The sequence below is a fragment of the Betta splendens genome, chromosome 6 (genome assembly GCF_900634795.4).
Source record: "Betta splendens chromosome 6, fBetSpl5.4, whole genome shotgun sequence".
NCBI classification, from domain to species: Eukaryota; Metazoa; Chordata; class Actinopteri; order Anabantiformes; family Osphronemidae; genus Betta; species Betta splendens.
This window is the reverse complement of record NC_040886.2, coordinates 8,948,662-8,976,353: the sequence shown is the minus strand read 5'-3', so window position 1 is coordinate 8,976,353 and position 27,692 is coordinate 8,948,662. Positions and strand designations below refer to the sequence as shown.

General features: G+C 41.2%; 3 protein-coding genes and 1 pseudogene across 4 annotated transcripts in view; all 4 read left to right on the top strand.

Moving 5' to 3' along the window:
• Positions 1–27,528, top strand: part of LOC114856903 (cocaine esterase-like) — a 37,210-nt gene extending 9,682 nt beyond the window's left edge. Inside the window, exons 11-13 of the mRNA XM_055509768.1 lie at positions 26,115–26,264; positions 26,347–26,419; positions 26,504–27,528. Of these exons, the coding sequence (XP_055365743.1) occupies positions 26,115–26,264; positions 26,347–26,419; positions 26,504–26,687 (407 nt within the window). The 3' untranslated portion in view covers positions 26,688–27,528. The remainder of the gene's footprint in view (positions 1–26,114; positions 26,265–26,346; positions 26,420–26,503) is intronic.
• LOC114856908 (pyrethroid hydrolase Ces2e-like) lies at positions 8,677–12,038 on the top strand (annotated as a pseudogene).
• On the top strand, positions 16,851–20,761 carry LOC114856907 (cocaine esterase-like). Its single transcript, XM_029152786.3, has 13 exons — positions 16,851–16,995; positions 17,509–17,701; positions 17,786–17,927; positions 18,139–18,272; positions 18,424–18,577; positions 18,666–18,770; positions 18,982–19,080; positions 19,185–19,328; positions 19,411–19,488; positions 19,573–19,720; positions 19,798–19,947; positions 20,033–20,105; positions 20,190–20,761. Exons 1-13 carry the CDS (start codon positions 16,863–16,865, stop codon positions 20,374–20,376), a joined length of 1,740 nt encoding a protein of 579 aa, XP_029008619.2. The 5' UTR covers positions 16,851–16,862; the 3' UTR covers positions 20,377–20,761.
• LOC121202307 (carboxylesterase 4A-like) lies at positions 20,960–26,030 on the top strand. 2 transcript variants are annotated; one of them, XR_008694967.1, is made up of 7 exons: positions 20,960–21,135; positions 23,231–23,423; positions 24,132–24,285; positions 24,381–24,485; positions 24,687–24,785; positions 24,950–25,195; positions 25,387–25,933. XR_008694967.1 is itself a non-coding variant. In XM_055509771.1 (7 exons), exons 1-6 carry the CDS (start codon positions 21,051–21,053, stop codon positions 25,192–25,194), a joined length of 705 nt encoding a protein of 234 aa, XP_055365746.1. In that variant the 5' UTR covers positions 20,960–21,050; the 3' UTR covers position 25,195; positions 25,890–26,030. The 2 variants fall into 2 exon arrangements, 1 of the variants encoding a protein (XP_055365746.1); XM_055509771.1 differs by having other exon boundaries at positions 25,126–25,195; positions 25,890–26,030.
• Positions 27,529–27,692: the final 164 nt, after the last annotated feature.

Genomic DNA, 27,692 nt, shown 5'->3' with positions numbered 1-27,692 from the left:
TGTCACTTTCATGGGCCACCTGAAGTCGGCGGCGGTGGTCAGCCACCCAGCCACAGACCATGCCACTTGCTGGTTCAGGTGGACGACCTAACAGGAAGTCAATGGACATCTGTGGTTCCTGACCGAACATGAGAAAGTGTGGAGACTCACCGGTTGACTGGTTGATGCACTGTGGTGTTGTAATAGAACACAATTTGGGGTCAAACATGGTCAGGCCAGTTACCCTTTTGTTCCGGGGGAAGGGTACGGAGCAGATTATAGAGAGTCCGATTAAACCTCTTGCACAGGCCATTTCCCTGCGGATGGTATGGGGTAGTGAGCGTCTTCTGTATCCGATATAGTTCACACAGCTGTCGCACCAGAGCACCCACAAACCATTCCTTCATCAACACCTTAGCCACAGTAGCAGAAGTCTGGTCCCTGGTTGGTACCACCTGAGTGAACTTAGAAAAGACATCCTTCATGACCATGGCCAGCTCACGACCATCATGGGACGGCTCCAATAATGTGAAATCAATAGCCACCACTTGGTCTGGCTGTGCCGCCAGCAGGTGACCCATTGGCACACGAACCTGAGGCTGTGTATCTTTTGCCACAGTGCAGCGCTCACACTTTTGATACCAGTTTCTTACATCTCCAGCCTATGCCAATAGCATTGTTCTCTCACCAGTTGTGTCGTTCGTTCAATTCCTCGATGACCATGATGTTGATGGAGCTCCATCAAGACCTCCTTTTTAAGACAAGCCAGCAGAAGGAGCCGTCGTACCTCTTCTGCTTCATCTGAACGAAATACCTGCCGGACCAGAAGACCATCAACTTGAAGGATACGATCCCACTGCCTCAGTAGTCCACGCATTTGTGGACTCAGCTGCTCTCGCTCCGCTGGGCTTGGCGCCCTTCGTTGCTGCCAGAAGTGGATGAAGGCCTTGATTGTGACGTCAGCCATCTGGAGTTTCTGCAAATCAGACACTGTGTGAGATGGAAATGCTGTAACTGCCGACTGCATCACAGGTGGATCCACGTTTCTCTGACTGGTCTTCTGGAGGGCTGTTGGTAAAGGCATTCCCATCAGTCTTTACTCCACTGCTTTCGTTGTCTGCCTCGACAGGGCATCTGCATTTCTATTGATGCGACCTGGCCGATATTGAATGCTGTAATTAAAAACAGAGCGCTCAGCCACCCACCGTTTTTCAGTAGCACCCAGCTTGGCGGTCTCCACATGGCTTAGAGGATTGTTTTCGGTCCATACCACGCACTGCTGTCCCCACAAGTACTCCCTAAATTTCTCAGTCATAGACCACTTCATGGCCAGGAACTCTAACTTCATGGAGCTATTGTGCTTCTCTGCTGCACGTAGGCTTCGGCTAGCATACGCAACCAGTCTCACCTTGCCACCTTGCTCCTGAGACAGCACTGCACCCAGGCCACCATGACTAGTGTCTACTTCCAAGATAAAAGGAAGAGAGAAATTAGCAAATGCTAGTGTGGGTGCCCTTACACACACCTGTCTGTTATTAGTTATCACCGCCAGCATTTAACCACCAGCTGTTACCTCAGTTATCCGCCAGATCGTTGTACGTACGTCGTCCCCTTCCAGCATTCAATTGTCAACTTACCTCGACTTTGACCCTGTTCCGTGTTCCCGACTTCTGATTATCGCCTGATCCTGACTGGTACCATATGTTGTAGATTCTGTTACCGAACCTTGCCTGTTTACTGGAAGTGACTTAGCCTAATCCCTCTGTGCCTCAATCTTCGTGCCGGTAAGTGTATTACCTGGACTGTCTGGAACTACGATTTTGTATTAAAGCCCTTTACTTATACCATCTGTCTGCTGCATTTGCACTATGCATTTGGGTCCTCTCTCTGCCGTTCCCTGACAGTTCTGCTACCAGGCAATGTAGCTGCTTTTTGATTCTTGCATGAGATTAACCATTGATTGCCTGATCCCTGTCTGTGCCACTGCTATCATCCTTGCAAACTTGTGTACCGACCTCTGCCTGTCCAACCAAGAGCTTTAATAAACCCTCACGTCGCCTCTGCGCTGTGCATTTGGCTCCTCCACCGTGTGTTTCCTGACAGAACAATCTGGCCTAGCGTGGACCCAGCCAGCCTCAGTTCCAAGGTTTTCAGTTGTTTTGAGCGGCGTGAAATACATTTTTGTTTTTTCTCATTGGCTATGGCTTTCACCTGGCCCGGCTTGCCTGAGGGCCTTCAGTGGTGCTTTTCGAAGCTTGCGATGGAGTATGTGGAAGCGCCTGGACCAGAGGCATGGCTCCAGGTGGTGAGACTAGCGATTGACATCTTGGAGGAGGAGTATTGGTGGCTCAACTACCCGGGAGTGAGGAAGCTGGAAGCTGCTATCATCCTTGCAAACTCGTGTACCGACCTCTGTCTGTCCGACCAAGAGCTTTAATAATCCCTCAGAAACCTCACGTTGCGTCTGCGCTGTGCGTTTGGGTCCTCCATCGTGTGTTTCCTGACAGGATAGACATTGAACATTTTGCGGAAATATTAAAGTTGCAGATCTACCATTTATCAGCACCAAAATCAAATACCATAGTTGCTACTGTAGTTGAGCATTAGCATAAGAGCATCTCTGACAGCCTCATGGGATTTTCTTAAAATGAATGGATCTTCACTTACTCTTTGCCAAAACACACCTCTCTGGAACATCATACAAAACAAAAAGGCAATACATTTTCCAACTTGGCATATCAAAGAGATAACACATCTGAAACATGTCTTCCCAAGAGACAAAGTTACCTCTTTTAAATACTTAGTGCCCTACTATTAAATCACTAATGCCAATTTCTTAGCATATCAACAACTAAAGTCAATACCTAATGCAAAAACTAAGAATACTCTTATCCAGATGCAACCAATGCCAGAAGAACGATTTATTGATATATATTAGGTAAAAGGACAGTATTAAAAATCTATATTTTAATTTCCAATGTTGATCAGACAGTGATCCTTCCAATCTCTAAATGGGAAGCTGATCTGGGAACCACCACCAATCAGACGTTCTGGAATAAAATATGTTTTAATTTATTCAGGATGACAAAAAATACAAATTTACAACTAATACAATATAAAATTTTTCATAGAACAAATTATACAGGACAAAGCTGTTCCAAATGGGTCTCACAAACTCAAACATTTGCCCTTACTGTACAGATAACACAGCAGTTATATTCCTACATGCATTCTGGTCATGGTCACCTGTGCAGCAATTTGTGGCAGAGATTATATATTATTAACACCTGTCAACCTGGTTAACCGGTCTAATCCTAGCAGCCCTGCACTTTGTCTACTAGGAGACCTAAGTGGGCTTGACCCAGAGACAAACTTATCACACACACTCCTTTCTTCCCTCTGTGTCGCAAAGAAAATCATCCTCATGAACTGGAAAACTAAAAAGAAATTAAGCATTACTCAGTACTTGAACAGCTTGCTAGAATACACCACCTTACACACATTGTCTGCTTGTTCAAATCAATAACCAAAACTATACTCTGATTGATTCCATTTTCAGATAGAGATGTGTGGAGCTCCAGTGCTGCACCGTGTCTGGCGCGGTGGTGGGGGGGATGCCTTGTGGTTGGGAGTGCCCATCTGCCTAAGGAACCGGAACAACAAAGCTGATGGATTCTGGGTTGGCCTGCGGTGGGGAATGTGGTGGCTGCTGGGACTGACAGTCCGGTGCCGGAGAAGGGACATTTTGAGGGTTGGCTTGTGCCTGTCTCTGGGGAGCGGAGGCGGACTTCCCTGCCAGAGTGCGGGGGAAGACCTGGGGATAGAGACCTGGGTACCCTGTGTCCGGGGGGGTCCCTCCGAGGGTGCCTGCCTGTGCCCGGAGAGGTGTCTCTCCCCTGGGACGCTGCCCCTAGCAGTCCAACGCCCTCTGGTAACTGCTCGGGCCTGTCGCGGGGGGTCTGGCGGGCTACATCCATTGGGCCTTGGGTGGAGGCTGGTCCTTAATGCACAGCCGCAGAGTATGTGTGTACAGTAGGTTTGAGTGGTGCCTGGGCATAGCACTGGGGTCCCCAGGTCTCGTCTATCTTTTCCTGGCTGGGGGTTGTGGGGTGGTTGTGGGATGGGTAGCAGAGCTAGTCTGGAAACTGGCTTTGCTGACCCCGGTGCCTTTCTTCCCAACTACATCTGTCCACATTCATCCACTTAGGTCTGCGAGGGGCGTCCTGCTGATGGAGGGACAGGGGCTACCAGGGGCTAAGTGGGATGCTCTGCAGTTTTAATTGCATTGCTCATACGCACTCATCCAGGACTTTGGGGGCTGCCTCCGGGGGGGCTGTGGTCAGAGCCTTCACCCTTGATAGCTCTGTCTGCTTGACCCCTGGGGGAACTGGCAATCGCCCAGAGTTCCTCATACCTAGCCACATACACATACTGTACATTTAGGGCCAGGGGTGGGCTCTTTCACTGGTGGAGAGATCACCACCCAGTTTTAACTGCACAATACGGGTCACACCGTCAGCCAGCGGTTGTGCTCCTGGAGGTGTCCCCCACTTTCAGTGCCCTCTTGTTTCACACACTCACGTTTAGGTTGGGTTGCAGGGTTCTGGGGTGCCTTTCCCGCTGCCCTCTGCTTCTCCTGGGTTGAGGTGGGTGGTAGGGGCTTGGGAGGTGCTGCAGTCCCTGCCTGGGGCCACATGGGCGGCAGGCTGGACACCTACCCTCCCTATGAATGAAAGGAAGTGAATGGTGTGTATCTGAGAGTGCATGGGTTCACATGTGATTGAGTAGTTGTTCCACTCCACTCGTGTGGGGGTGATGGACTGGGGTTAAGACCCACTCTGGGTGCAGGCCCACCCTCCCACTGGGGAGATTGTTTGCCACTGGTTCTCATGGGGCGGACAGCGTTGACCACCTATTTATCTTCGACCTACAGAGGTTAACTTAAGAATGGGGGCGTGGTCAGCACCCCGTTACACTGACTATTAATGGAAAAGACGTCTGACCAAGTGTCTAAGTTGTCAATAGACTTAAACAAGTTTAAAAGTTAGGGGCACAACGCTGAGCATTAAAAACCCCTGAGCATTTAAAATGAGGGTGTTCATTAGTGGCATTCTGAAATACACATACATACATACATACAAATACAGTTAAAAACCACAGCTTTGTGGTCTGCTACAAAGAGGTCCAGAGTGTGCACCGAGGAGACCCCCAAACCCAGACTAAAGACCAAATCAAAAGTGTGACCTGCCGTATGGGTAGGGTCAGACACATACTGCTCAAAGTTGAAGGCTTTAGTGATGTTTAAGAAATCATTTACTAGAATGTTGGAGGAGTCATCAATATGAATATTGAAGTCCCCACAAAGAACAATCCTATCAACCTGCATAATAAAAATGGACAAAAGCTCTGAAAAGTCAAAAAAAATAACCCAGGGGGACGATAGATAATATAATGTAAAAGAGGGAGAGGTTTACAGAATCTGAACAAGAGCAGTTCAAAACATAAAAATTCATTGCCTGAAAGTTAGTAACATTTAAAGTATTTTCCGTAAGCAGCAACCAGACCACTGCCACGTCACCAAACCCTGGGGCAGTAAAACAGTTATAGTCAAGAAGACACAGTGTGATTACCAGGTCGTAGCCTGTTATAAATAACAAATCTAGGTCATTAGAAGATATAAAGTCGTTAAGTATAAAGGTCTTGTTTGAAAAAGATCTCACATTAAGGTGGGCAAATTTAAACTTGGCATGTTTCATGGGTCTCTAGAAAATTCTTAGAGGAATAGTGGATCTAGCCAGAGCAACCACAGAGAGCTCAGACTTGTAGTCACTAGCTGGGCTACTGGAACTGAACACCATCTTGAGAGTAAAAAGATACCTGGTTCCAAAACAGGTCAAAGTTTTGTAAAAAGCCAAACTCATGCTTGATACTGGTAGACTGTAGCCAGGTATGCAAACTTAAAATTCTACGAAACGTCCCATGCCACAACCAATGGTAGCAATAGGACCAGAGATAAAAACCAGTTATCCAGTACTCTTGAAAAACTTAAAAAGCTGTAGAAAGTCAGCTCAGGCTGTGAGCTCAGACTGTTGAAGAACAGTGTCATTAGATTATTAGATATGAATTATTATTTTCTTAATAGTTGAAGAAAGAGAGTCCAAGAGACCTGGGAGTTCCTTAGTGATATGGGTTACCTGAACTCCAGGACTGCAATGAATAACAGCATTACCGAAGTGAATATTATTTGAAAAAACTTTACTCATTGTAGCGTCTGTATTTTTCCTCTGTGTGGCTGCAGACAAACATGGTGAGTCTGTAAATACCTGTAAGTCTGTAAATACCTGTGATATTCTAAACAAACTAGACTGTATTTAAACTTGATTGCAACATTTAGTTTTATTGATCATTCCTTAACTCATGCTGATGTAGGAGAACTAACATTTGTGTAATTAGAGCAGCCTACGTGACTAAATGTGATGTGATGTTTGCAGAATATGCTTCTGAAAACACATTGGTTTTGTTACATTTTAACAAAAGCCCTTTTATAATTTAAGATAATAATTTAAGGTTAGATGTACAGTAGCCCTGTAAGAGTGTTTGCCTCATTCACGTGGACGAACTCGTCAGCAGCTTTCAGCAGCATCAAAGTCCAGAACTGTCTGTAAATATTAAATAGTGTTCCTGAAAACACACACAGTCACTACTATGTCTATCTTATCACACACTTAGGGGCTGGGTTGGGTCAATATAGACAAAAACTACAAGCTACAGGCAGCATGAACCCTCATCCCCACATCACAATATAATATATGTTAAGTGACACATACCTGCACATTATCATGGCGCAGATCCTTGATTCTGACACTGTTCCTCTCAAATGGAACCCTGTACAGCTGCTTCTTCTGAAGTTATGTTTCTGTAGGATGTGGTTCAGTGTAGAAATGCTGACCCTGTTGATAATGCTGAACACATTTACATCTACATTTATGCATTGTTGCGACTCACAAAGTGGAATTGTGTTTTATTGTCGCACCACTTCGGTAATGTCCAGCTCTCGTTAAGTGAACAGAGAGCCTTCCACCTTGAGGAGGTCGTCCAACCATTCTGTTGAAAGATGAGCGTTGCTTTTTGAACAGAGTGCTTTCCCAATGATAACAGGTGATTTTGATTTTGAACAAAGTGTCTAATGTAAGATGTGTGACTATTTTGTGTGTTACAGATTTGAGACCAAAGTGCAAACTCGAAAATGTGTTTAAACTGTGGTTACACTGTGTTTAACATTGTGCTACAAGAAGTTTATTGAGGCGCTGCTCTAAGCATATTTATACATCTTCTGCTTGTTTATAAGGAATTAAATGTGATTCTCCATTTGATTTGTTTATTAAAACACAATAAACTTAAACTTTAATTACAGACTCACGGTATCTACATTGATGACGAATTATTATTTAATACAGAACTATCGCATTGTTTTATTGCTTTCATGATAAACTATGATGTGTTTTGCTGAGACCAATGTAAACCAATTAAAGCTTTTTAAATCCAAGTTGAATCTTAACATGCGTTGTTGTAAAGTCGCTGCTGTATTCATATTTTCAGTCTGGGCAGATCAGCCCACTTTTAGCATTGAGCAAAACTAACCTCATCTTTGTCACACTGGCTAGGACATGTGGGAGTGGTGTGGACATTACCTACATAAAACCTGCTGAGTCATCGTTAGTTTTTTATAAATTTGTTGAGGCAAGGCTTCAGAACACTTTTTGATTTTTCCAGAGTCCACAATGTTGAACATGAAGTTCGGTGTGAAAAAAACTCAGTCTAGTGTCTGTATTTTTCCTCTGTGTGGCTGCAGACGAACATGGTGAGTCTGTAAATACCTGTGATACTTTGTGTCCTATTCTAAACAAACTAGACTGTATTTAAATTTGATTGCAATATTTAGTTTTCTTGATCATTGCTTACCTCATGCTGATGTACAGTGGGAGAACTAACATTTGTGTAATTAGAGCAGCCTACGTGACTAAATGTGATGTGATGTTTGCAGAATACGCTTCTAAAAACACATTGGTTTTGTTATATTTATATTATTATATAAATACCAAATCCTTTAAATAATTTCAGAGATTATAGAGATAGGGCGGCACGTTGGTGCGGTGGGTAGCACTGTCGCCCACTGTTCTGGGTTAGATTCCCGGAGGTGGCCCTGGTGCCTTTCTGTGTGGAGTTTGCACGTTCTCCCCGTGTTTGCGTGGGTTCTCTCCGGGTTCTCCGGCTTCCTCCCACAGTCCAAAGACGTGCATTAGGTTGATTGGACTCTCTTCATTGCCCGTAGGTGTGAGTGTGTGTGTGAATGGTTGTCTGTCTATGTGTTGCCCTGCGATGGACTGTCCAGGGTGTACCCTGCCTCTCGCTCATAGCCAGCTGGGTTAGGCTCCAGCACCCCCGTGACCCCGCATTAGGGAGTAAGCGGTTTAGAAAATGGATGGATGGATTATAGAGATTAGCCCTGTAAGAGTGTAAGAGCAGCGATCACATTGCATATCTGTGTTTTCTGAGTTAAATCAATTCTTAGTTATGCAACTGATGAAGCAGTGGGTTTTAGATTCGAGGGTTAAATCTAATGAATCCTGTAACATAGTGACACCAACGAGATCCAGTTTGGAAAAGACGGTAAAATAACAGATGGATGGACTTTTAGTGAATTCATGAATCATGATGTCTTACACTTTGAATGTCCTGACAGCCCCTGAAGTGCACACTGAGCTGGGGCGTCTGAGAGGTCAGTATGTCAGTGTTAAGGGGAAGGAGACTGGGGTCCATGCCTACCTGGGGTTCCCTTTGCCAAGCCCCCTGTAGGTCCTGCTCTGAGACTGGCTGCACCTCAACCTGTAGAGGGATGGGAAGGAGTGAAAGATGCCACCCAGCAGCCGCCCATGTGAGACATCCATCCACAGCATCCATCGATTCTACACATAAGAACCATGTTCAACAGGAATTTATTAAATTTTTCTCCTCCAGGTGTGTTCAAAACAGACAAAATCTTGTACACCATTCTCTTCAACTTGGACATTTGTTCAAAGTTTTTCCAGACATTTCCGAAGACTGTCTCTACCTCAACATTTACACACCTGCAAACAAAACTCATGATGCCAAACTCCCAGTAAGAACCTTTCAAGACTGGCGAATTTGTAAAGATGATGTGAATAATGGGGGTCCCCTGTTATTCCAGTTGTAATAACAGTGTCACATTCAGTTACAGACTTTGGTCAGATTGAAGTGATGGGGTGGAACCAGACACAATAAGTTGATAATGCTTTTTGAAATTTGTGAAAAAATCAGGTCATGGTTTGGATCCATGGTGGAGGATTTACTATAGGCTCAGCTTCTATGTATGATGGATCTGCACTGGCTGCTTACCAGGATGTGGTTGTGGTTTTGATACAGTATCGCTTAGGAGTTCTGGGATTTCTCAGGTAAAATGAACCATCTCACTAAGTCTTGTTAGAATGAAGTTGATGCTAATGTGAACATTTATCGTTCCTGTGATCAGCTGGTGTTACTGTGACCTGCTAGAGTGTAACTGTGTGTTTGATCCAGCACTGGAGATCAACACATGCCTGGAAACGTTGGTTTGCTGGACCAGGTACAAGCTCTGAGGTGGATCCAGCAACACATTCACAGCTTTGGTGGAGATCCAGGTTTAGTCACTGTATTTGGAGAGTCTGCAGGTGGGATGAGTGCATCCTTGCTGGTAAGACTTCATGTGCAGATGAAACATTTAAAATGAACTCACATATTTTCTTAGATTCTCCACTAAACCACTTTTTCTGTTGCTTGAATCCACAGCTTCTCTCACCGTTGTCTCATGGGTTGTTCCATCGTGCCATTGCTGAGAGTGGAAGTGCTGCCATGCACACAGTTGTCTTAAATAACCCTCTACCGATGATGCAGGTTAAATTAAACAATAAATAATAGAAAAAATAGGAATTATTATTCAGAGGTTTTAGAAGGACTCTAATACACACTAAAAGGTTTAATAGTTAAGCTTTGTTTCCTAAGCTCATTTTGAAATTAAAATTCCCACTTGCTTCATTCACTTTATATTCTCAGGTTTTGTGTATAAAAACATCACATAAGCATGTTTTTTTTCTATAAACTCAAATGTGGCTCTGATGTCTGTTCACAGATTGTGGCAAATGTATCTGGTTGTAGCCATGAAAGCACAGAGAAGATCGCTGATTGTATTAGAAACCTGAATAATGACACTATTGTGACCATTGGGAAGGTGAGACAGTGACTGATACTGACTTTATGAAATAAGTTGAACGTCAGGCTTGTGTGCAAGATTCTGTGTCTTAGTGTTCATTTTAAAATATAAAATTTCCTCAAGGATAAAAATGTGATGCCTTCTATAACTGTTGATGGACACTTCCTGTCAAAACCTGTGGAGGAGCTGTTCCGTGAACATGAACTTCTCACTGTTCCATTCATGACCGGTATGAATGATGATGAAGGAGGATGGTTATTTTCATGTGTGAGTGTCTATGGGATCTTTCACTAACATTTGCATTGCTGGGGAACTTTTTCATGTGTTTGAAATGGTCATTGCATTTAAATCTTCCTTTAGATTTTTGCACCTCAAAACTGGACAGAGGGAATGGATCGAGAGCAGATCAAACAGACACTGTCTGTTTTCTTTTCTGATGTAAGTCAGTCAAACAGTGACAGTTATAGTTTTGTTCTTTATACTTAAGCTTCTCTGACAGAGGTCTTATATATTTTCCTTAAGCCCAAACAAGCCATCATCAAAGATTTGATAGTAAATGAATATATTGGAACTGGTGAAGATCGTGTGAAGAACAGAGACGGATTCACTGAGATGATTGGAGACAATATGTTTACTATTCCAGTCATTAAGACGGCCAATGCCCACAGAGGTACTTGTACTGTAGATATTATTATGAACATACATTTAAAAATACACATAAAGAATATTTTTACAATGTTTTTGTGTGCTACAGATGCAGGTGCTGCTGTTTACCTGTATGAGTACCAGCATCCTCCCACATTCCTGCAGAAGAAAAGGCCGAGCTTTGTTGGGACTGATCATACAGATGAACTTTTTACAGTGTTTGGATTCTGTTTCACAACTACTCATGTCAAATTATCTGGTATTTGCAGTATTTCAACCATACAGTATTTCTCCAGCAGATATGTAGAATGTATTTGAAAGTTTCACATCATCTTTATTATTTTAGACCCATGTCCTAAAGAGGAGGAAGAGTTGAGCAAAACCATGATGAGCTACTGGGGGAACTTTGCCCGTACAGGGTAGGAATCACTGCTCTGTGGACAGGAAGTCATCACATACACCGGGTTCCTGTGTTTACAGCTTGTGTGTGTGTGCAGGTCTCCTAATGGTGACGGTCTTGCTCACTGGCCACAGTATGGAGCAGGAGAAGACTACCTGGCCATTGGTTTGAAGCAGCAGGTCACCCGTCAGCATCTGAAGAAGAACCGCTTTGTCTTCATGACTCAGACACTTCCAATGGAGATCCAGCAACTTAAGGAGAAGATGGAGCGCAGCAAGTCGTAGAACAGTCACCTCCCCGTTCTCTGGTCCATCACTTTGGCATTACAGTTCTTATTGTTCGCTGTGATGCAGCCATCTAGTGAAACAACACATTTACACTAAACAGTCTAAACAGTGGCTCCAGTGACCTGGTACCGTTTTAAGGCCTACAAGCTAATACAAATTTGTAGTTTTTTGAGTGTCAAACAGGTGCCATGATGAGTTCATACTGGTCTTTCTGGTTTCTAATAGTTAGAAATAGATGGTGTCTCTTTGGTCACTAAAGCTAAAACTATGGAGTTTAGACTGTTTGAGTAATGTCAGTGTTTCCAAAAGGGAGGAGAAAGTGTGTCAATCAAATGAGAACGGGTTTAGATTTTTGCCACGTGTCTGATGCACTGCTGTAGTAGTGATGATGAAAATAAGTAGAACATACTTATGCAAAACAGCTCAAAGCGACAAATAAAAACTAAAATCTTAAAATCAATCCTGAACTAAACAGGGAGCCAATAAAGAGAAGCCAGTACGGGAGTGATATGATCAAACCATTTTACGTCAGCATTCTAGCAGCTTTGTTTTGAATAGTTTGTAGACGGCTTAAGTTTTTATGTTTTAGACAGGAAAATAAGCTATTACAGTAATCTAGGCAGGATGAAATAAAAGCATGAATAACAGTCTCTGCATCACGGAAGTTTAGCATGGGTCTAATTTCAGCAATGTTCCTAAGGTGACAGAAAGAAGATTGGACCAATTTGGTAGTGTGATGCCCCAAACTCTTAACGCATAACGCAAAACGCTTAACATATTGTAATAATGGACTGGACGATGGCAGAAGGTTATTTGCCATATTTTCTGACCCAATTATTATAATTTCCGTTTTATTTGCATTTAATGGTAAAATGTTCAAGGACATCCAGTTTTTTATATCTAATAAAATCCTGAAGAGAACTTAGCTTACTCAGGTCTCAGGAGATAGAGCCCTGTATCATCAGCATAACAGTAAAATGAAACATTATGTCTCCAAATAACCTGTCCCAAGGGAAGCATTTAAAGAGAATAAAACTGGACCAAGGATTGACCCTTGGGGTACATCGTATGCAATAGGAGAAAAATATGACATAAAATTATATTAATAGAAACACAGGACTTTCTATTAGAAATACGATTCTATTAGAAATACTATTTAAACTACTCTAAAGCCATCCCAGAAGTACCCACCCAATGCCTAACTCCAGGGGTGCCCAATCCTGGTCCTCGAGAGCTACAGTCCTGCTGGTTTTCCAACTTTCACTACTAATTAACTTGATCAGGTGTGTCAGTTAGCTGCTCATTGACTGAACACACCTGATGTAGGTGATCAGTATTGGCTGGGGCAGAGAGAGTTGAAAAAAGCAGCAGGACAGTAACTCTCGGGGACCAGGAATGAACCCCTCTGCCTTAGACTATCAATCAGGATTTTATGATCGATGGTATCAAATGCTGCACTCAAGTCAAGAAGCACTAAGACAGAGCCCATACCAGCATCAGCTCACATTAGGAGATCATTTGTGACTCTTAAAAGAGCTGTCTCTGTGCTTTAGTTATTACGAAACCCGGATTGGAATTTTTCAAAGATGTTATTAGAATCCAGGATTAATAGTGACTGCTCTGAGACATTTTTTTTCTAAAATCTATGAAAGAAAGGGCTGTTGAGAGATGGAGTGATAGTTACCTACAGTAAGATAGATGGGTCGAGACCAGGTTTCTTAAGGATGGGCTGTATGCAGCCAATCTTAAAGTACTCAGACACACAACCAGTAGACAGTGAGTAGTTCCTAATAGATAGTACACGCAGACCTATGCAGTCCGCCACTTCCAATAAAAACCTGGTTAGAATAATGTCAAGTGAACTTGTTCATAATTTTATATGAGAAATAATATCAGATAGCTTTGTCAGAGTAGCAGGTGAGAAATAGCTCAGGCTCAGAGAGTAATGGTATGGACGGACATCCACAAAGGATGTAGGAACTTGATTAACGTTGGATCTAATTTGTTTCACTTTTGCCACATAGTCAGAAATTAACTTGTTACAGTCATCAATACAGCTAGCTTGAGGAGGGGCAGGGCTAACTAGCCTGTCAATGGTCTTAAATAGGCATTTGGGATTAAGAAAATTGTCACAGATAAGCTTGGAGAAATAAGAGAATAAGTTCTGGCATATTTCACCAAGCTATTAAAACCTTGCATCAGCTTCTTCATTTCGATTTGATGAACCTGGAGACCAGATTTTTTCCATTTACGTTCAGCACTTCTACGTAACCGTTTGCAGGTCCGAATGTTATCATTGATCCACGGTTGGTTCCTGGATTATGGGTCAATTCTATATTTTAGCCGGGGCTACACTATCTAAAATAGATCTACAATGTGAATTTAAAGAATCAACGTGACTATTAATGGAAGATGCGTCTGACCAAGTGTCTAAGTTGTCTAACGACTTAAACAAGTTACAAAAGTTGGGGGCACAATGCATATTAAAAACACGTGAGCTTTGAAAACGAAGGTGTTCACTGGTGGCATTCTTAAATACACAGTTAAAAACCACAGTTTTGTGGTCTGATACAAAGAGGTCCAGAGTGTGCACAGAAGAGACCCCCAAACCCAGACTAAAAACCAAATCAAGAGTGTGACCTGCAGTATGGGTAGGGTCAGACACATACTGCTCAAAGTTGAAGGCTTTAGTGATGTTTAAGAAACCATTTGCTAGGATGTTGGAGGAGTCATCAATATGAATATTAAAGTCCCCACGAAGAACAATCCTATCAACCTGCATAATAAAAATTGACAAAAGCTCTGAAAAGTCAGATAAAAATGAACCAGGGGGACGGTAGATAATAATATATAAGTCAGGGAGAGGGTTGCATAATCTGAACAAGAGCAATTCAAAAGATAAAAATTCATTGCCTGTAAATTGGTAACATTTAAAGTGTTTTCTGTAAGCAGCAACCAGAACCCTGGGACAGTTAAAACAGTTATAGTCAGGAGGACACAGTGCAACAAGCTGACTGTGATCACCAGGTCGTAGCCAGGATTCAGTAATAAATAACAAATCTAGGTCATTAGAAGATATAAAGTTGTTAAGTATAACGGTCTTGTTTGAAAAAGATCTCACATTAAGGTGGGCGAATTTAAGTTTAAGTTTAGTAGCCTTTGTCAAGGTCGAGACTAAACATAAAATTCTACTAAACGTCCCATGCCACAACTAATGGTAACAATAGAACCAGAGATAAAAAACAGTTATCCAGTACTCTTGAGAAACTTAAAAAGCTGTAGAAAGTTAGCTTTAGTGAGCTCAGACTGTTGAAGAACAGTGTCATTAGATTATTAGATATGAATTATTATTTTCTTAATAGATGATGAAAGAGAGCTCAAGAGACCTGGGAGTTCCTTAATGATATGGGTTACCTTCGCTCTAGGACTGCAATGAACAACAGCATTAGCTAAGCGAATATTTTTTGAAAAAAACTTAACTTATTGTAGCGTCTGTACTTTTCCTCTGTGTAGCTGCAGACAAGCATGGTGAGTCTGTAAATACCTGTGATACTTTGTGTCCTATTCTAAACAAACTAGACTGTATTTAAACTTGATTGCAACATTTAGTTTTATTGATCATTCCTTAACTCATGCTGATGTAGGAAAACGAACATTTGTGTAATTAGAGCAGCCTACGTGACTAAATGTGATGTGATGTTTGCAGAATATGCTTCTGAAAACACATTGGTTTTGTTACATTTTAACCAAAGCTCTTTTATAATTTAAGAGATTTTAAAGGTTAGATGTACAGTAGCCCTGTAAGAGTGTTTGCCTCATTCACGTGGATGAACTCGTCAGCAGCTTTCAGCAGCATCAAAGTCCAGAACTGTCTGTAAATATTGAATAGTGTTCCTGAAAACACACACAGTCACTACTATGTCTATCTTATCACACACTTAGGGGCTGGGTTGGGTCAATATAGACTAAAACTACAAGCTACAGGCAGCATGAACCCTCATCCCCACATCACAATGTAATATATGTTAAGTCACACATACCTGCACATTATCATGGCACAGATCCTTGATTCTGACACTGTTCCTCTCAAATGGAACCCTGTACAGCTGCTTCTTCTGAAGTTATGTTTCTGTAGGATGTGGCTCAGTGTAGAAATGCTGACGCTGTTGGTAATGCTGAACGCATTTACATCTGCATTTAGGCATTGTTGTCACTCACAAAGTGGAATTGTGTTATTTTATCGCACCACTTTGTTAATGGCCAGCTCTCGTAGTAAAGTAAAGATAGCCTTCCATCTTGAGGAGGTCGTCCAACCATTTTGTGGATGATGAGAATTGCTTTTTGAACAGAGTGCTTTCCCAATGATAACAGGTGATTTTGGTTTTTAACAAAGTCTCTAATGTAAGATGTGTGACGTGTTTTGTGTGTTACAGATTTGAGACCAAAGTGCAAACTTGAAATTGTGTTTAAGCTGTGGTTACACTGTGTTTAACATTGTGCTACAAGAAGTTTATTGAGGAGTTGCTCTAAGCATTAGCTTTTAGTGTTTAAGCAAAAGACAAAAACTCTAAAAAAAACTGTCCATCAGATAACACTATGGAGCCAGATAACACCTCATGTCGTAGGACACCACAGCTGCATTTGCTGACTTATTTAAACATCTTCTGCTTGTTTTTATAGGAATTAAATGTGATTCTCCATTTGATTTGTTTATTAAAACACAATAAACTTAAACTGTAATTAAAAACTCACGGTATCTACATTGATGATGAATTATTGATAGGGTGCAAAGAACTGTGTGTCAGCAGCTGGTGGCGCGTCATTACTGTATGTTTACATACAGTAAACACAATTTTTGGAACCTGAGGCTCAACACATGTACATAGGCTCCAAATGGAAATTATATGAAATCCATTTGCTCTCCTTCGACCGTTTGTTGAAACCATAGAGCTGTGATGCATGTTGTGGCAAACTATCCTGTACAAATATACAATACAGTACTATTGCATTGTTTTGCTAATTATTGCTTTCATGATAGACTATGATATGTTCTGCTGAGACCAATGTAAACAACTGAAGCTTTTTAAATCCAAGTTAAATCTTAACATGCGTTGTTGTAAACTCGTTGCTGTATTCATATTTTCAGTCTGGGCAGATCAGCCCACGATCAACATTGAGCAAACCTACTGTAACCCCATCTCTGTCACACTGGCTAGGACATGTGGGAGTGGTGTGGACATTACCTACATAAAACCTGCTGACTCATCCTTATTTTTTTATAAATATGTTGAGGCAAGGCTTCAGAACACTTTCTGATTTTGCAGAGTCCAGAGTGTTGAACATGAAGTTCAGTGTTAAAAAAACTTTACTCAGTCTAGCATCTGTATTTTTCCTCTGTGTGGCTGCAGACGAACATGGTGAGTCTGTAAATACCTGTGATACTTTGTGTCCTATTCTAAACAAACCAGACTGTATTTAAACTTGATTGCAACATTTAGTTTTATTGATCATTGCTTAACTCATGCTGATGTAGGAGAACTAACATTTGTGTAATTAGAGCAGCCTACGTGACTGAATGTGATGTGATGTTCGCAGAATACGCTTCTAAAAACACATTGGTTTTGTTACATTTGAACCAAACCGTTTATATAATTTCAGAGATTATAGAGATTAGATGTACAGTACAGTAGCCCTGTAAGAGTGTACGTGCAGCCATCATATTCCCTAACTGTGCTCCCTGTGTCGAATCGATTCTTAGTTATGCACCTAATGAAACAATGGGTTTTAGATTCGAGGGTTAAATGTAATTCATCTTGTAACATAGTGACACCAAACAAGATCCAGTTTGTAAAAGATGGTAAAATAATAGATGCATGGACTTTTAGTGAATTCATAACTCATGATGTCTTACACTGTGAATGTCCTGACAGCCCCTGAAGTGCACACTCAGCTGGGGAGTCTGAGAGGTCAGTATGTTAGTGTTAAGGGGAAGGAGACTGGGGTCCATGCCTACCTGGGGGTCCCCTTTGCCAAGCCCCCTGTAGGTCCTGCTCTGAGACTGGCTGCACCTCAACCTGTAGAGGGATGGGAAGGAGTGAAAGATGCCACCCAGCAGCCAGCCATGTGAGACATCCATCTACAGCATCCATCGATTCTACACATAAGAACCACATTCAACAGAAATTTATTACATTTGTTCCCCTCCAGGTGTGTTCAAAACAGACAGATTCTTGTAGACATTTCTCGTCATCTTGGAGATGTGTTCCAAGTCATTCCAGACATTTCAGAAGACTGTCTCTACCTCAACATTTACACGCCTGCAAACAGAGCTCATGATGCCAAACTCCCAGTAAGAACCGTTCACTTACTGCTAAATTCATAAAGATGATGTGAATAATGGAGGTACATATTTATAACTAGAATAATAGGGGAAATTTACCAAAAACCTAATTTCTGTACAGTATTACATTCAATTACAAACTTTAGTCAGATTGAAGTGATAAAGGTGACTCCAGACACAATAAGTTGACAATGCTGTTTGAAATTTGTGAAAAAATCAGGTCATGGTTTGGATCCATGGTGGAGGATTTACTTTTGGCTCAGCTTCTACGTCTGATGGATCTGCAATGGCTGCTTACCAGGATGTGGTTGTGGTTTTAATCCAGTATCGCTTAGGAATTCTGGGATTTGTCAGGTAAAATCAAATAAATAATAGACAAATAAAATAAAATAAAATAAAATAATAAATAAATAAAATGACCCAAGGTGTTTATCTACAAACTATGGTTCTGTAATCAGCTTTTTTTAATGTGACCTGTTAGAGTGTAACCGTGTGTTTGATTCAGCACTGGAGATCAACACATGCCTGGAAACGTTGGTTTGCTGGACCAGGTACAAGCTCTGAGGTGGATCCAGCAGCACATTCACAGCTTTGGTGGAGATCCAGGTTTAGTCACCGTAGGTGGACAGTCTGCAGGTGGGATCAGTGCATCCTTGCTGGTAAGACTTCATGTGCAGATGAAACATTTAAAATGAACTCATATTTTCTTCTCCACTAAACCACTTTCTGTGTTGTTTTAATCCACAGCCTCTCTCACCGTTGTCTCATGGGTTGTTCCATCGTGCCATTGCTGAGAGTGGAACTGCTGCCATGGGTGCATATGTGTCAAATAATCCTTTACCGATGATGCAGGTGAAATTATCATTTAATAATAATAATGGCTATTGTCAATATTTAAAGGTTGTAGAAGTAGAGTAATTACATACTACAAGGTTTTATACTTTCAACTGCCACTTAAGGCTTCATTCACTCCACATTCTGGTGTGTTGTGCTTGAAAATATCACATCAGCGTTTTATTTTTGTTATAAATTTTCAAGATGTGGCTTTAATGTCTGTCCACAGATTGTGGCAAATGTATCTGGCTGTAGCCATGAAAGCACAGAGAAGATCGCTGATTGTATTAGAAACCTGAGTAAGGACACTATTGTAACCATTGGGAAGGTGAGACAGTGACTGATACTGACTTTATGAAATAAGGTGAACATCAGCGTTTCATGTCACATTTATTTCTTTGTTTCAACGTTTTAAACATTTATTTCCTTAAGGATGTTAATTTTACACCTTCTATAACTGTTGACGGACACTTCCTGACAAAACCTGTGGAGGAGCTGTTCAATAAACATGAAGTTCTCACTGTTCCATTCATGACCGGTGTGAATGATGATGAAGGTGGATGGATGATTCCACATGTAAGTGTTAATTAGATTTGTTTTGCTGGAGAAACTGTATGTGTGTGTTTAAAATGGTCATTGCATTCATGTCTTCCTTTAGATTCTTGGCCTTCAAAACTGGACAGAGGGAATGGACCGAGAGCAGATCAAAAAGACATTGTCTGTTTTCTTTCCAGGTGTAAGTCAATCTAACAGTAACAGTTATAGTTTGATTATTTATACTCAAGCTTCTCTGACAGATGTCTTTTATATTTTCCTTAAGCCCAAACTTGCAGTTGTCAGAGATTTCATAATAGATGAATACATTGGAACTGGTGAAGATCGTGTGAAGAACAGAGACGGGTTCACTGAGATACTAGGAGACATTTTGTTTACTATTCCAGCCATTAAGACGGTCAATGCCCACAGAGGTACTTGTAGATATCACGATGAACACGCATTTAAAAATACACAAAAATAATATGTTTACCATGTATTTGTGCTACAGATGCAGGTGGTGCTGTTTTCCTGTATGAGTACCAGCATCCTCCCAAAGGTCTGCAGGAACAAAGACCAAGCTTTGTTGGGACTGATCATGCAGATGAACTTCTTACAGTCACAGGAACTTGCTTCACAACTACTCATGTCAAACTATCTGGTAATTACAATATACAAACCATTCACCAATTCATTTGTAAGTTTTATTTCAGCAGATTGTTTCACCTCATTCTTCATTATTTTAGAGCCATGTCCTAAAGAGGAGGAAGAGTTAAGCAAAACCATGATGAGCTACTGGGGGAACTTTGCCCGTACAGGGTAGGAATCACTGCTCTGTGGACAGGAAGTCATCACATACATGGACACCAGGTTGCTGTGTTTACAGCTTGTGTGTGTGTGCAGGTCTCCTAATGGTGACGGTCTTGCTCACTGGCCACAATATGGAGCAGGAGAAGACTACCTGGCCATTGGTTTGAAGCAGCAGGTCACCCGTCAGCATCTGAAGAAGAACCGCTTTGTCTTCATGACTCAGACACTTCCAGAGAAGATCAAGCAACTTAAGGAGAAGATGGAGCGCAGCGAGTCGTAGAACAGTCACCCCCAGTTCTCTGGTCCATCACTCTAGTGTTACAGTATTTGTTGGTGGCTTTGACGCAGCCATCTAGTGAAACAACACATTTTATTAACAGTTCACACACACGGGTGTAAACAGTGGCTTCAATGACCTGGGGCCATTTTTAAGGTCTAAAAGCTGATAGAAAATAAGAGATTTTTGTGAAGGAGTGTCAACAGGTGCTATGGTGAGTTCATACTGGTCTTAGTGGTTTCTAAACCACTAAAATTTGGACCTTTTGAAAGACGTCACTGTTAACTGTTTTGCAGAAAAAGTGTCAATCCAATGAGAACGGGTTTCCACATTTCACCTGTGTCTGATGCAATGCGGGAATAGTGATGATGAAGATAAATGGAACCTAGTTATGCAAAACATTTCAAAGCGACTAATAAAAGCTGTAATAAGAAACCAGAAAAATAAAACACTTTTACATTTTTGTGTGGACTACCTAAATATAATATATATAATACATTTTGCAAAATAAGAATATAATTTTTTTTAACCCTAAACCTTTGTCACTCTCTCTGGGCTGTGACTAGGAGAAGTGGGAGTAGTGTAGCAACTGCATAAGATCTGTTGCATCACACCATAATATCGCTTTTCTTGGGGGAAGGCTTAAGAAGCGAGGCATTGTGTTTACACAGTCCAAGATGTCGACCATGAAGTTCAGTAGGAAACAAACTTTACTCATAGTAGCGTCTGTGTTTTTCCTCTGTGTGGCTGCAGACCTACATGGTGAGTCTGTAAATACCTGTGATACTTTGTGTCCTATTCTAAAACTAGACCGTACAGTATTTAAAGCTGATTGCTACATTTAGTTGTGTGGTGGTAATTATTGCTTAATGCTGAGGCAGGGGAACTAACATGTGTGTAATAAGAATAGTCTTTTTGACCAACATGTTTGAGATGTTGTTCTTACATTTCTTCTTACATTTGAACCATGACTTTCATATAATTTCAGAGATTGTAGAGATTTGATAGTAACCAATGAAAATGTAGGTGTAGTCGGCAATTTGCACAACTGTGTTTTCTGTGTCAAAGTGAAATGAGTTGGTAGTTACGCAACCAGTGACACAATCGGTTTTATGCTGGAGGGTAAAACTTATTCATTCTTTAACATAGTGACCCAGCTTCTCACCATGCAAGATCCAGTTTGAAAAAGATATTAGAATCACAGATGCATGACATTCAGTTCCAATAATGACAAAGGTAGTGGAAAATAATGCTCCTATAAATTTTATTATATTGTATTAAGGTATTTTTTATTTTCTAATATAATTTCAACATAGCTTTGCAAACTACATAAATACTTCAGAGTGGGAGAAGCTGAAAGACAACTAAACTATCCACAGCTACAAACAATAAGCTAAGTTAGTTAATAATCAAATTTTTATTGATTGCTTTGACCTGTTTTAAGAAACTGGGTTCCACAGAGCATAAGACACATCTAGCAAATGTGTAAACACATTCTCATTGACACGTTTTCTCCTCCCTTTTGCAAAATTTTTAAAACTGATGTGATTTAAACAGTCTAAACTAAATTGTTTTAGCTTTGGTGACCAAACAGATTCTTACTATTAGAAACTAGTAAGAACTCACCATAGCACCTGTTCGACACACCTTCACACAAATCTTCAATTTTCTATCAGCTTGTAGGCCTTAAAAATGGTACCAGGTCATTGGAGCCACTGTTTGGACCTGTGTTTAAAAATGTGTTTTTTCACTAGACGGCTGCAACAGGCTACAATGAAAATCAATGAAACACTGATTAACACTAAGATCAGTATTTTTATTTTTCTGTCGACACAACTTGCAAACAAGTACATGAAAACGTCCAGTCATAACACAGTGGCAGCAGAAAACAATAGGACACAAACGTAACAGGACAAGCCTCAACACTGGACACCTGAAACACGATAAACAGTGGAACATCCATATAACTTTAAACAATGAAACAACAAAAACTGCATAAACTGAGACCTTAAATAGAAGACAAGACAGGTGAACCAAATCAAACTATGTTACAACGCTGTGCAGAACTGGTACCCAATTGCAGAAAAGCAGGCAGACTAATGGATATATCCACAGTCTTTAATAAAAAAGGGGCGCGTAACAAAAAACGGCTTGCAATGGCAAGGTACTTAACAAATTGTACTTAACAAAAAGAGCGTGCCAAGGCACGGAAAGAACCAAGCAGTTGGAACTACACTAGTACCGGTTCCTCTTAAACTAGTAGTCTATGAACAACAACAAAAAAAACAAAAAGCACATGAAGCATGGCAGCAGGTTCAAAAAGGCAACTTACAAACGTACAGGACAACATACTTGCTCCTCATACTGTAGACACAAATGCAGTGATAAGGCTTCCGCTCATGGAGTAACACACCAGCAACTGGAGCGCGCCTCCGTCGTGGATTAAATACCAGACCCCTGATTACCCACATAAGGAACACCTGCTACACATTAGCACCTCCCAGCAATGGGTGGTGACACCAGGTGTCACAAACTAATTACATATTTGGTTTGCAAAAAGCACTAACGGAAAAATAATATCAAATATAATTAATAATAAACTAAAATATGCAGCAAAAGCAAATTTTACCTTCAAACATTACAACTTGAAAGCCATCCATCCATTTTCTACCCTTTAATCCCAATTCCAGTGCTGGAGCCTGTCCCTGCTGTCTCAACTCTGACTCACTGTCAATGTTACACACTGTTTGTTAATCAGCTGTGGTACATTACTTAACATACCATCATAACATAACTTAACAACATAACATATGAAGTATTAGACTGTGCTTCTGACACCGCTCTAATGTCCTGACAGCACCTGAAGTGCACACTAAGCTGGGGAGTCTGAGAAGTCAGTATGTCAGTGTTAAGGGGAAGGAGACTGGGGTCCATGCCTACCTGGGGGTCCCCTTTGCCAAGCCCCCTGTAGGTCCTGCTCTGAGACTGGCTGCACCTCAACCTGTAGAGGGATGGGAAGGAGTGAAAGATGCCACCCAGCAGCCGCCCATGTGAGACATCCATCCACAGCATCCATCGATTCTACACACAAGAACCATGTCCAACAGCAATTTATTACATTTGCTCTCTTCCAGGTGTGTTCAAAATAGGCAGATTATGGTAGACTTGTCTCATAAACTTGGAGATTTGCTGCAGGTCATTCTAGACATTTCCGAAAACTGTCTCTACCTCAACATTTACACTCCTGCAAACAGAGCTCATGATGCCAAACTCCCAGTAAGAACCTTTCAATGACAGTTTGGTTGTCTCTCATTAATTCATAAAGATGGTGTAAATAATGGAGATAAATATTTATAACTACAATGAAAAGATGGATTCTCACTAAAAACCCAAATTTTACATTAAGTTACAGACCTCAATGAGGTTGAAGTCATGAGTAAATTCCTCTTAGAATGAACTGAAAATGCTCTTTATAATTCATTTAAAAAAATCGGGTCATGGTTTGGATCCATGGTGGAGCATTTACTATGGGCTCAGCTTCTATGTATGATGGATCTGTACTGGCTGCTTACCAGGATGTGGTTGTGGTTTTGATCCAGTATCGCTTAGGAATTCTGGGATTTCTCAGTTAAAATGACCGATCTCACTAAGTCTTGTTAGAATGAAGTTGATGCTAATGTGAACATTTATCAACCATAGTTCTGTGATCAGCTGGTGTTACTGTGACCTGTTAGAGTGTAACTGTGTGTTTGATTCAGCACTGGAGATCAACACATGCCTGGAAACGTTGGTTTGCTGGACCAGGTACAAGCTCTGAGGTGGATCCAGCAGCACATTCACAGCTTTGGTGGAGATCCAGGTTTAGTCACCGTAGGTGGACAGGCTGCAGGTGGGATCAGTGCATCCTTGCTGGTAAGACTTCACGTGCAGATGAAACATTTAAAATTAACTCACATATTTTCTTAGACTCTCCACTAAACCAGTTTCTGTGTTGCTTTAATCCACAGCTTCTCTCACTGTTGTCTCATGGGTTGTTCCATCGTGCCATTGCTGAGAGTGGAAGTGCTGCCATGCACACAGTTGTCTCAAATAACCCTTTACCGATGATGCAGGTTAAAATAAACATTAAAAAATACTAGAAGAAAATATGAATTATTATACAGAGTTTTTAGGAGGACTCCAATACACAATAAAGTTTCATCGTTAAGCTTTGGTTTGTAAGGTCATTTTGAAATTATAATTCCCACTCAAATGGCTTCATTCACTCTATATTCTCGGGTCTACTCAAATGTGGCTCTGATGTCTGTTCACAGATTGTGGCAAATGCATCTGGTTGTAGCCATGAAAGCACAGAGAGGATCGCTGATTGTATTAGAAACCTGGATATTAACACTATTGTGACCATTGGGAAGGTGAGAGAGTGACTGATACTGACATTATAAAATAAGGTGAATATCAGGCTTGTGTGCAATATTCTGTGTTTTAGTGTTCATTTTAAAATATACATTTTCCCAAGGATGATAATTTGATGCTTTCTATAACCGTTGATGGACACTTTCCGACAAAACCTGTCTAGGAGCTGTTCCGTGAACATGAACATCTCACCGTTCCATTCATGACCGGTGTGAATGATGATGAAGGAGGATGGTTGATTTCATGTCTGAGTGTCTATGGGATTTTTCACTAACATTTGCGTTGCTGGGGAACCATTGCATGTGTTTGAAATGGTCATTGTATTAAATCTTCCTTTAGGTTTTTGCTCCTCAAAACTGGACAAAAGGACTGGATCGAGAGCAGATCACAAAGACACTGTCTGTCTGATGTAAGTCAAGCTAACAGTGACAGTGTTATGGCAAAAATTGTCTCTTCCTTATTTCTATGTCTCTTCCTTATTTCTATGCAGTTATTATATGATTTATGACTTATGTTCTGCAATTAATATCTTATGTTTTGTCTTACTGTATGCATTTGACATTTCACCTAGATTGTTCAATGGTTGTCTCTGCCTGATAGACTCTCAACTCTAGCTCCCAAACCCAAGGTCGGGGAGTTGTGTCTCTGTCTGTTGAGACTTGGTGCTCCTTTCTCACAGATAGTTGGACGTCAGCAATGCAGGTGTGAGAATGTAAATATCTTCACACACACTGCGACAGGGAGTAGATGGTGCATGTAATTTGATTGGGTTAGAAAGACAGTCCACCCTAGTTGGACAGAGAAGCTAAAAGGCAGAAGGAACTTGAGGATGGGCTCTTTGCATCACACCTTTATGGTGTGTGCATTGATCTCCCCAGCTGGTTTTTGGTTTGTTGATGTGCACAATCAACATCCATGCTTTTTATTTGCTTTCCCCATTATTTTTATTTTCTTTATTATTTCAATAAATCGCACAAAAGGACAACTCTCTCATCTGCTTCTTTATGGAATTTATGGAAAATTTCCACCACAAACAGATATTGTATAGTTTGGTTCTTTATACTCAAGCTTCTTTGACAGATGTCTTATATATTTTCCTTAAGCCCCAACATGCAGTTGTCAGAGATTTCATAATAGATGAATATATTGGAACTGGTGAAGATCGTGTGAAGAACAGAGACGGCTTCACTGAGATGATTGGAGACATTTTGTTTACTGTTCCAGCCATTAAGACGGCCAATGCCCAGAGAGGTACTTGTAGATATTATTATGAACATACATTTAGAAATACACATAAAGAATACATTTACCATGTGTTTGTGCTACAGATGCAGGTGCTGCTGTTTACCTGTATGAGTACCAGCATCCTCCCAAATTCCTGCAAAAGAAAAGGCCAAGCTTTGTTGGGACTGATCATGGAGACGAACTTTTTACAGTGTTTGGATTCTGTTTCACAACTACTCATATCAAACTATCTGGTATTTGAAGTATTTTAACCATATTTCTCCAGCAGATATGTAGGTTGTATTTGAAAGTTTCACATCATCTTTATTATTTTAGACCCATGTCCTAAAGAGGAGGAAGAGTTAAGCAAAACCATGATGAGCTACTGGGGGAACTTTGCCCGTACAGGGTAGGAATCACTGCTCTGTGGACAGGAAGTCATCACATACATGGACACCAGGTTGCTGTGTTTACAGCTTGTGTGTGTGTGCAGGTCTCCTAATGGTGACGGTCTTGCTCACTGGCCACAGTATGGAGCAGGAGAAGACTACCTGGCCATTGGTTTGAAGCAGCAGGTCACCCGTCAGCATCTGAAGAAGAACCGCTTTGTCTTCATGACTCAGACGCTTCCAATGAAGATCCAGCAACTTAAGGAGATGGAGCGCAGTGAGCTGTAGAGCAGTCACCTCCCAGCTCTCTGTTCCATAACAAATCAGAAAAACCTTTATGTGGATGAACATGTTTCTGCATAGATTTAGCAAAAACATGTTTTTTTCAACATTAAACCTTTGTGACTGTCTCTGGGTTGAGACTAGGAGGAGTGGGAGTGGTGTAGCAACTGCAGAAGACCTGTTGAGTCACACCTTGATGTCACGTTTCTTGGTGGAAGGCTTAAGAAGTGACGCATTGTGTTTACACAGTCCAGGATGTCGACCATGAAGTACAGTGGGAAACAAGATCCAAACAAACTCCTCATTGTCGCGTCTGTGTTTTTCCTGTGTGGCTGCAGACACACGCGGTGATTTTGTAAATATCCGTGATCCTTTGTGTCCTGCTCTAAACAAATTTTGTATATTTAGTTTTATTCAATTAATCTTGTTTAACTTGTGTCAATGCAGGAGAACTAGCGTGTGTAATCAGAATAGCCTGTTTAAATGTGGTGTGAAGTTTACAGAACACACTTCTAAAAACACGCTGGTCTTCTCACACTTGAAGCAATACCTTCATATAATTTATTTAGATATTGTACAGGTTAGACAGGTGTCGGCAACCGCAGTCCCGGAGCCGCATGTGGCTCTTTCATCTTTATACTGCGGCTCTGGGCACTCTTTGCTCTTAGTTACGGCAGATGTTTGAAGCAGAGAACAGCGGATTAGCGGTCCTTTTTTTGCGGTGCTGACGCAGTTTGATCGTTGCTCGTATTCTAGTTACGGAATTAGCTAAAAGAGAATGTGGACTGAATAAGTCCACTGTTAATTGCTATGATATTCTGTCAGTGAAATAAAAATGTTAATTATCTGCGTCCTGTCTTTTAAATCTTGTTTTTCTCTAAAACCAAATGTAGAATTTTCACAAATATTGTGAAATTTAACGGGATTTGATCTTCGTAGTTTGTGGAAAACGGGTCACAATGGCTCTTTTGGTGCCGCGGGTTGTCGACGTCTGGATTAGACGCACAGTAG

What these genes read in the sequence shown, in the direction of transcription:
- LOC114856907 (XM_029152786.3), top strand. Translation starts at nt 16,863, where the DNA reads ATGTTGAGGCAAGGCTTCAGAACACTTTCTGATTTTGCAGAGTCCAGA. An exon ending in CTCATGATGCCAAACTCCCA is followed by an intron (nt 17,928 to 18,138) that starts GTAAGAACCGTT and finishes TGAAAAAATCAG; the next exon opens with GTCATGGTTTGGATCCATGG. An exon ending in GGATCAGTGCATCCTTGCTG is followed by an intron (nt 18,578 to 18,665) that starts GTAAGACTTCAT and finishes TTTAATCCACAG; the next exon opens with CCTCTCTCACCGTTGTCTCA.
- LOC121202307 (XM_055509771.1), top strand. Translation starts at nt 21,051, where the DNA reads ATGTCGACCATGAAGTTCAGTAGGAAACAAACTTTACTCATAGTAGCG. An exon ending in TGTGGCTGCAGACCTACATG is followed by an intron (nt 21,136 to 23,230) that starts GTGAGTCTGTAA and finishes ATGTCCTGACAG; the next exon opens with CACCTGAAGTGCACACTAAG. An exon ending in GCCACCCAGCAGCCGCCCAT is followed by an intron (nt 23,424 to 24,131) that starts GTGAGACATCCA and finishes TGTTTGATTCAG; the next exon opens with CACTGGAGATCAACACATGC.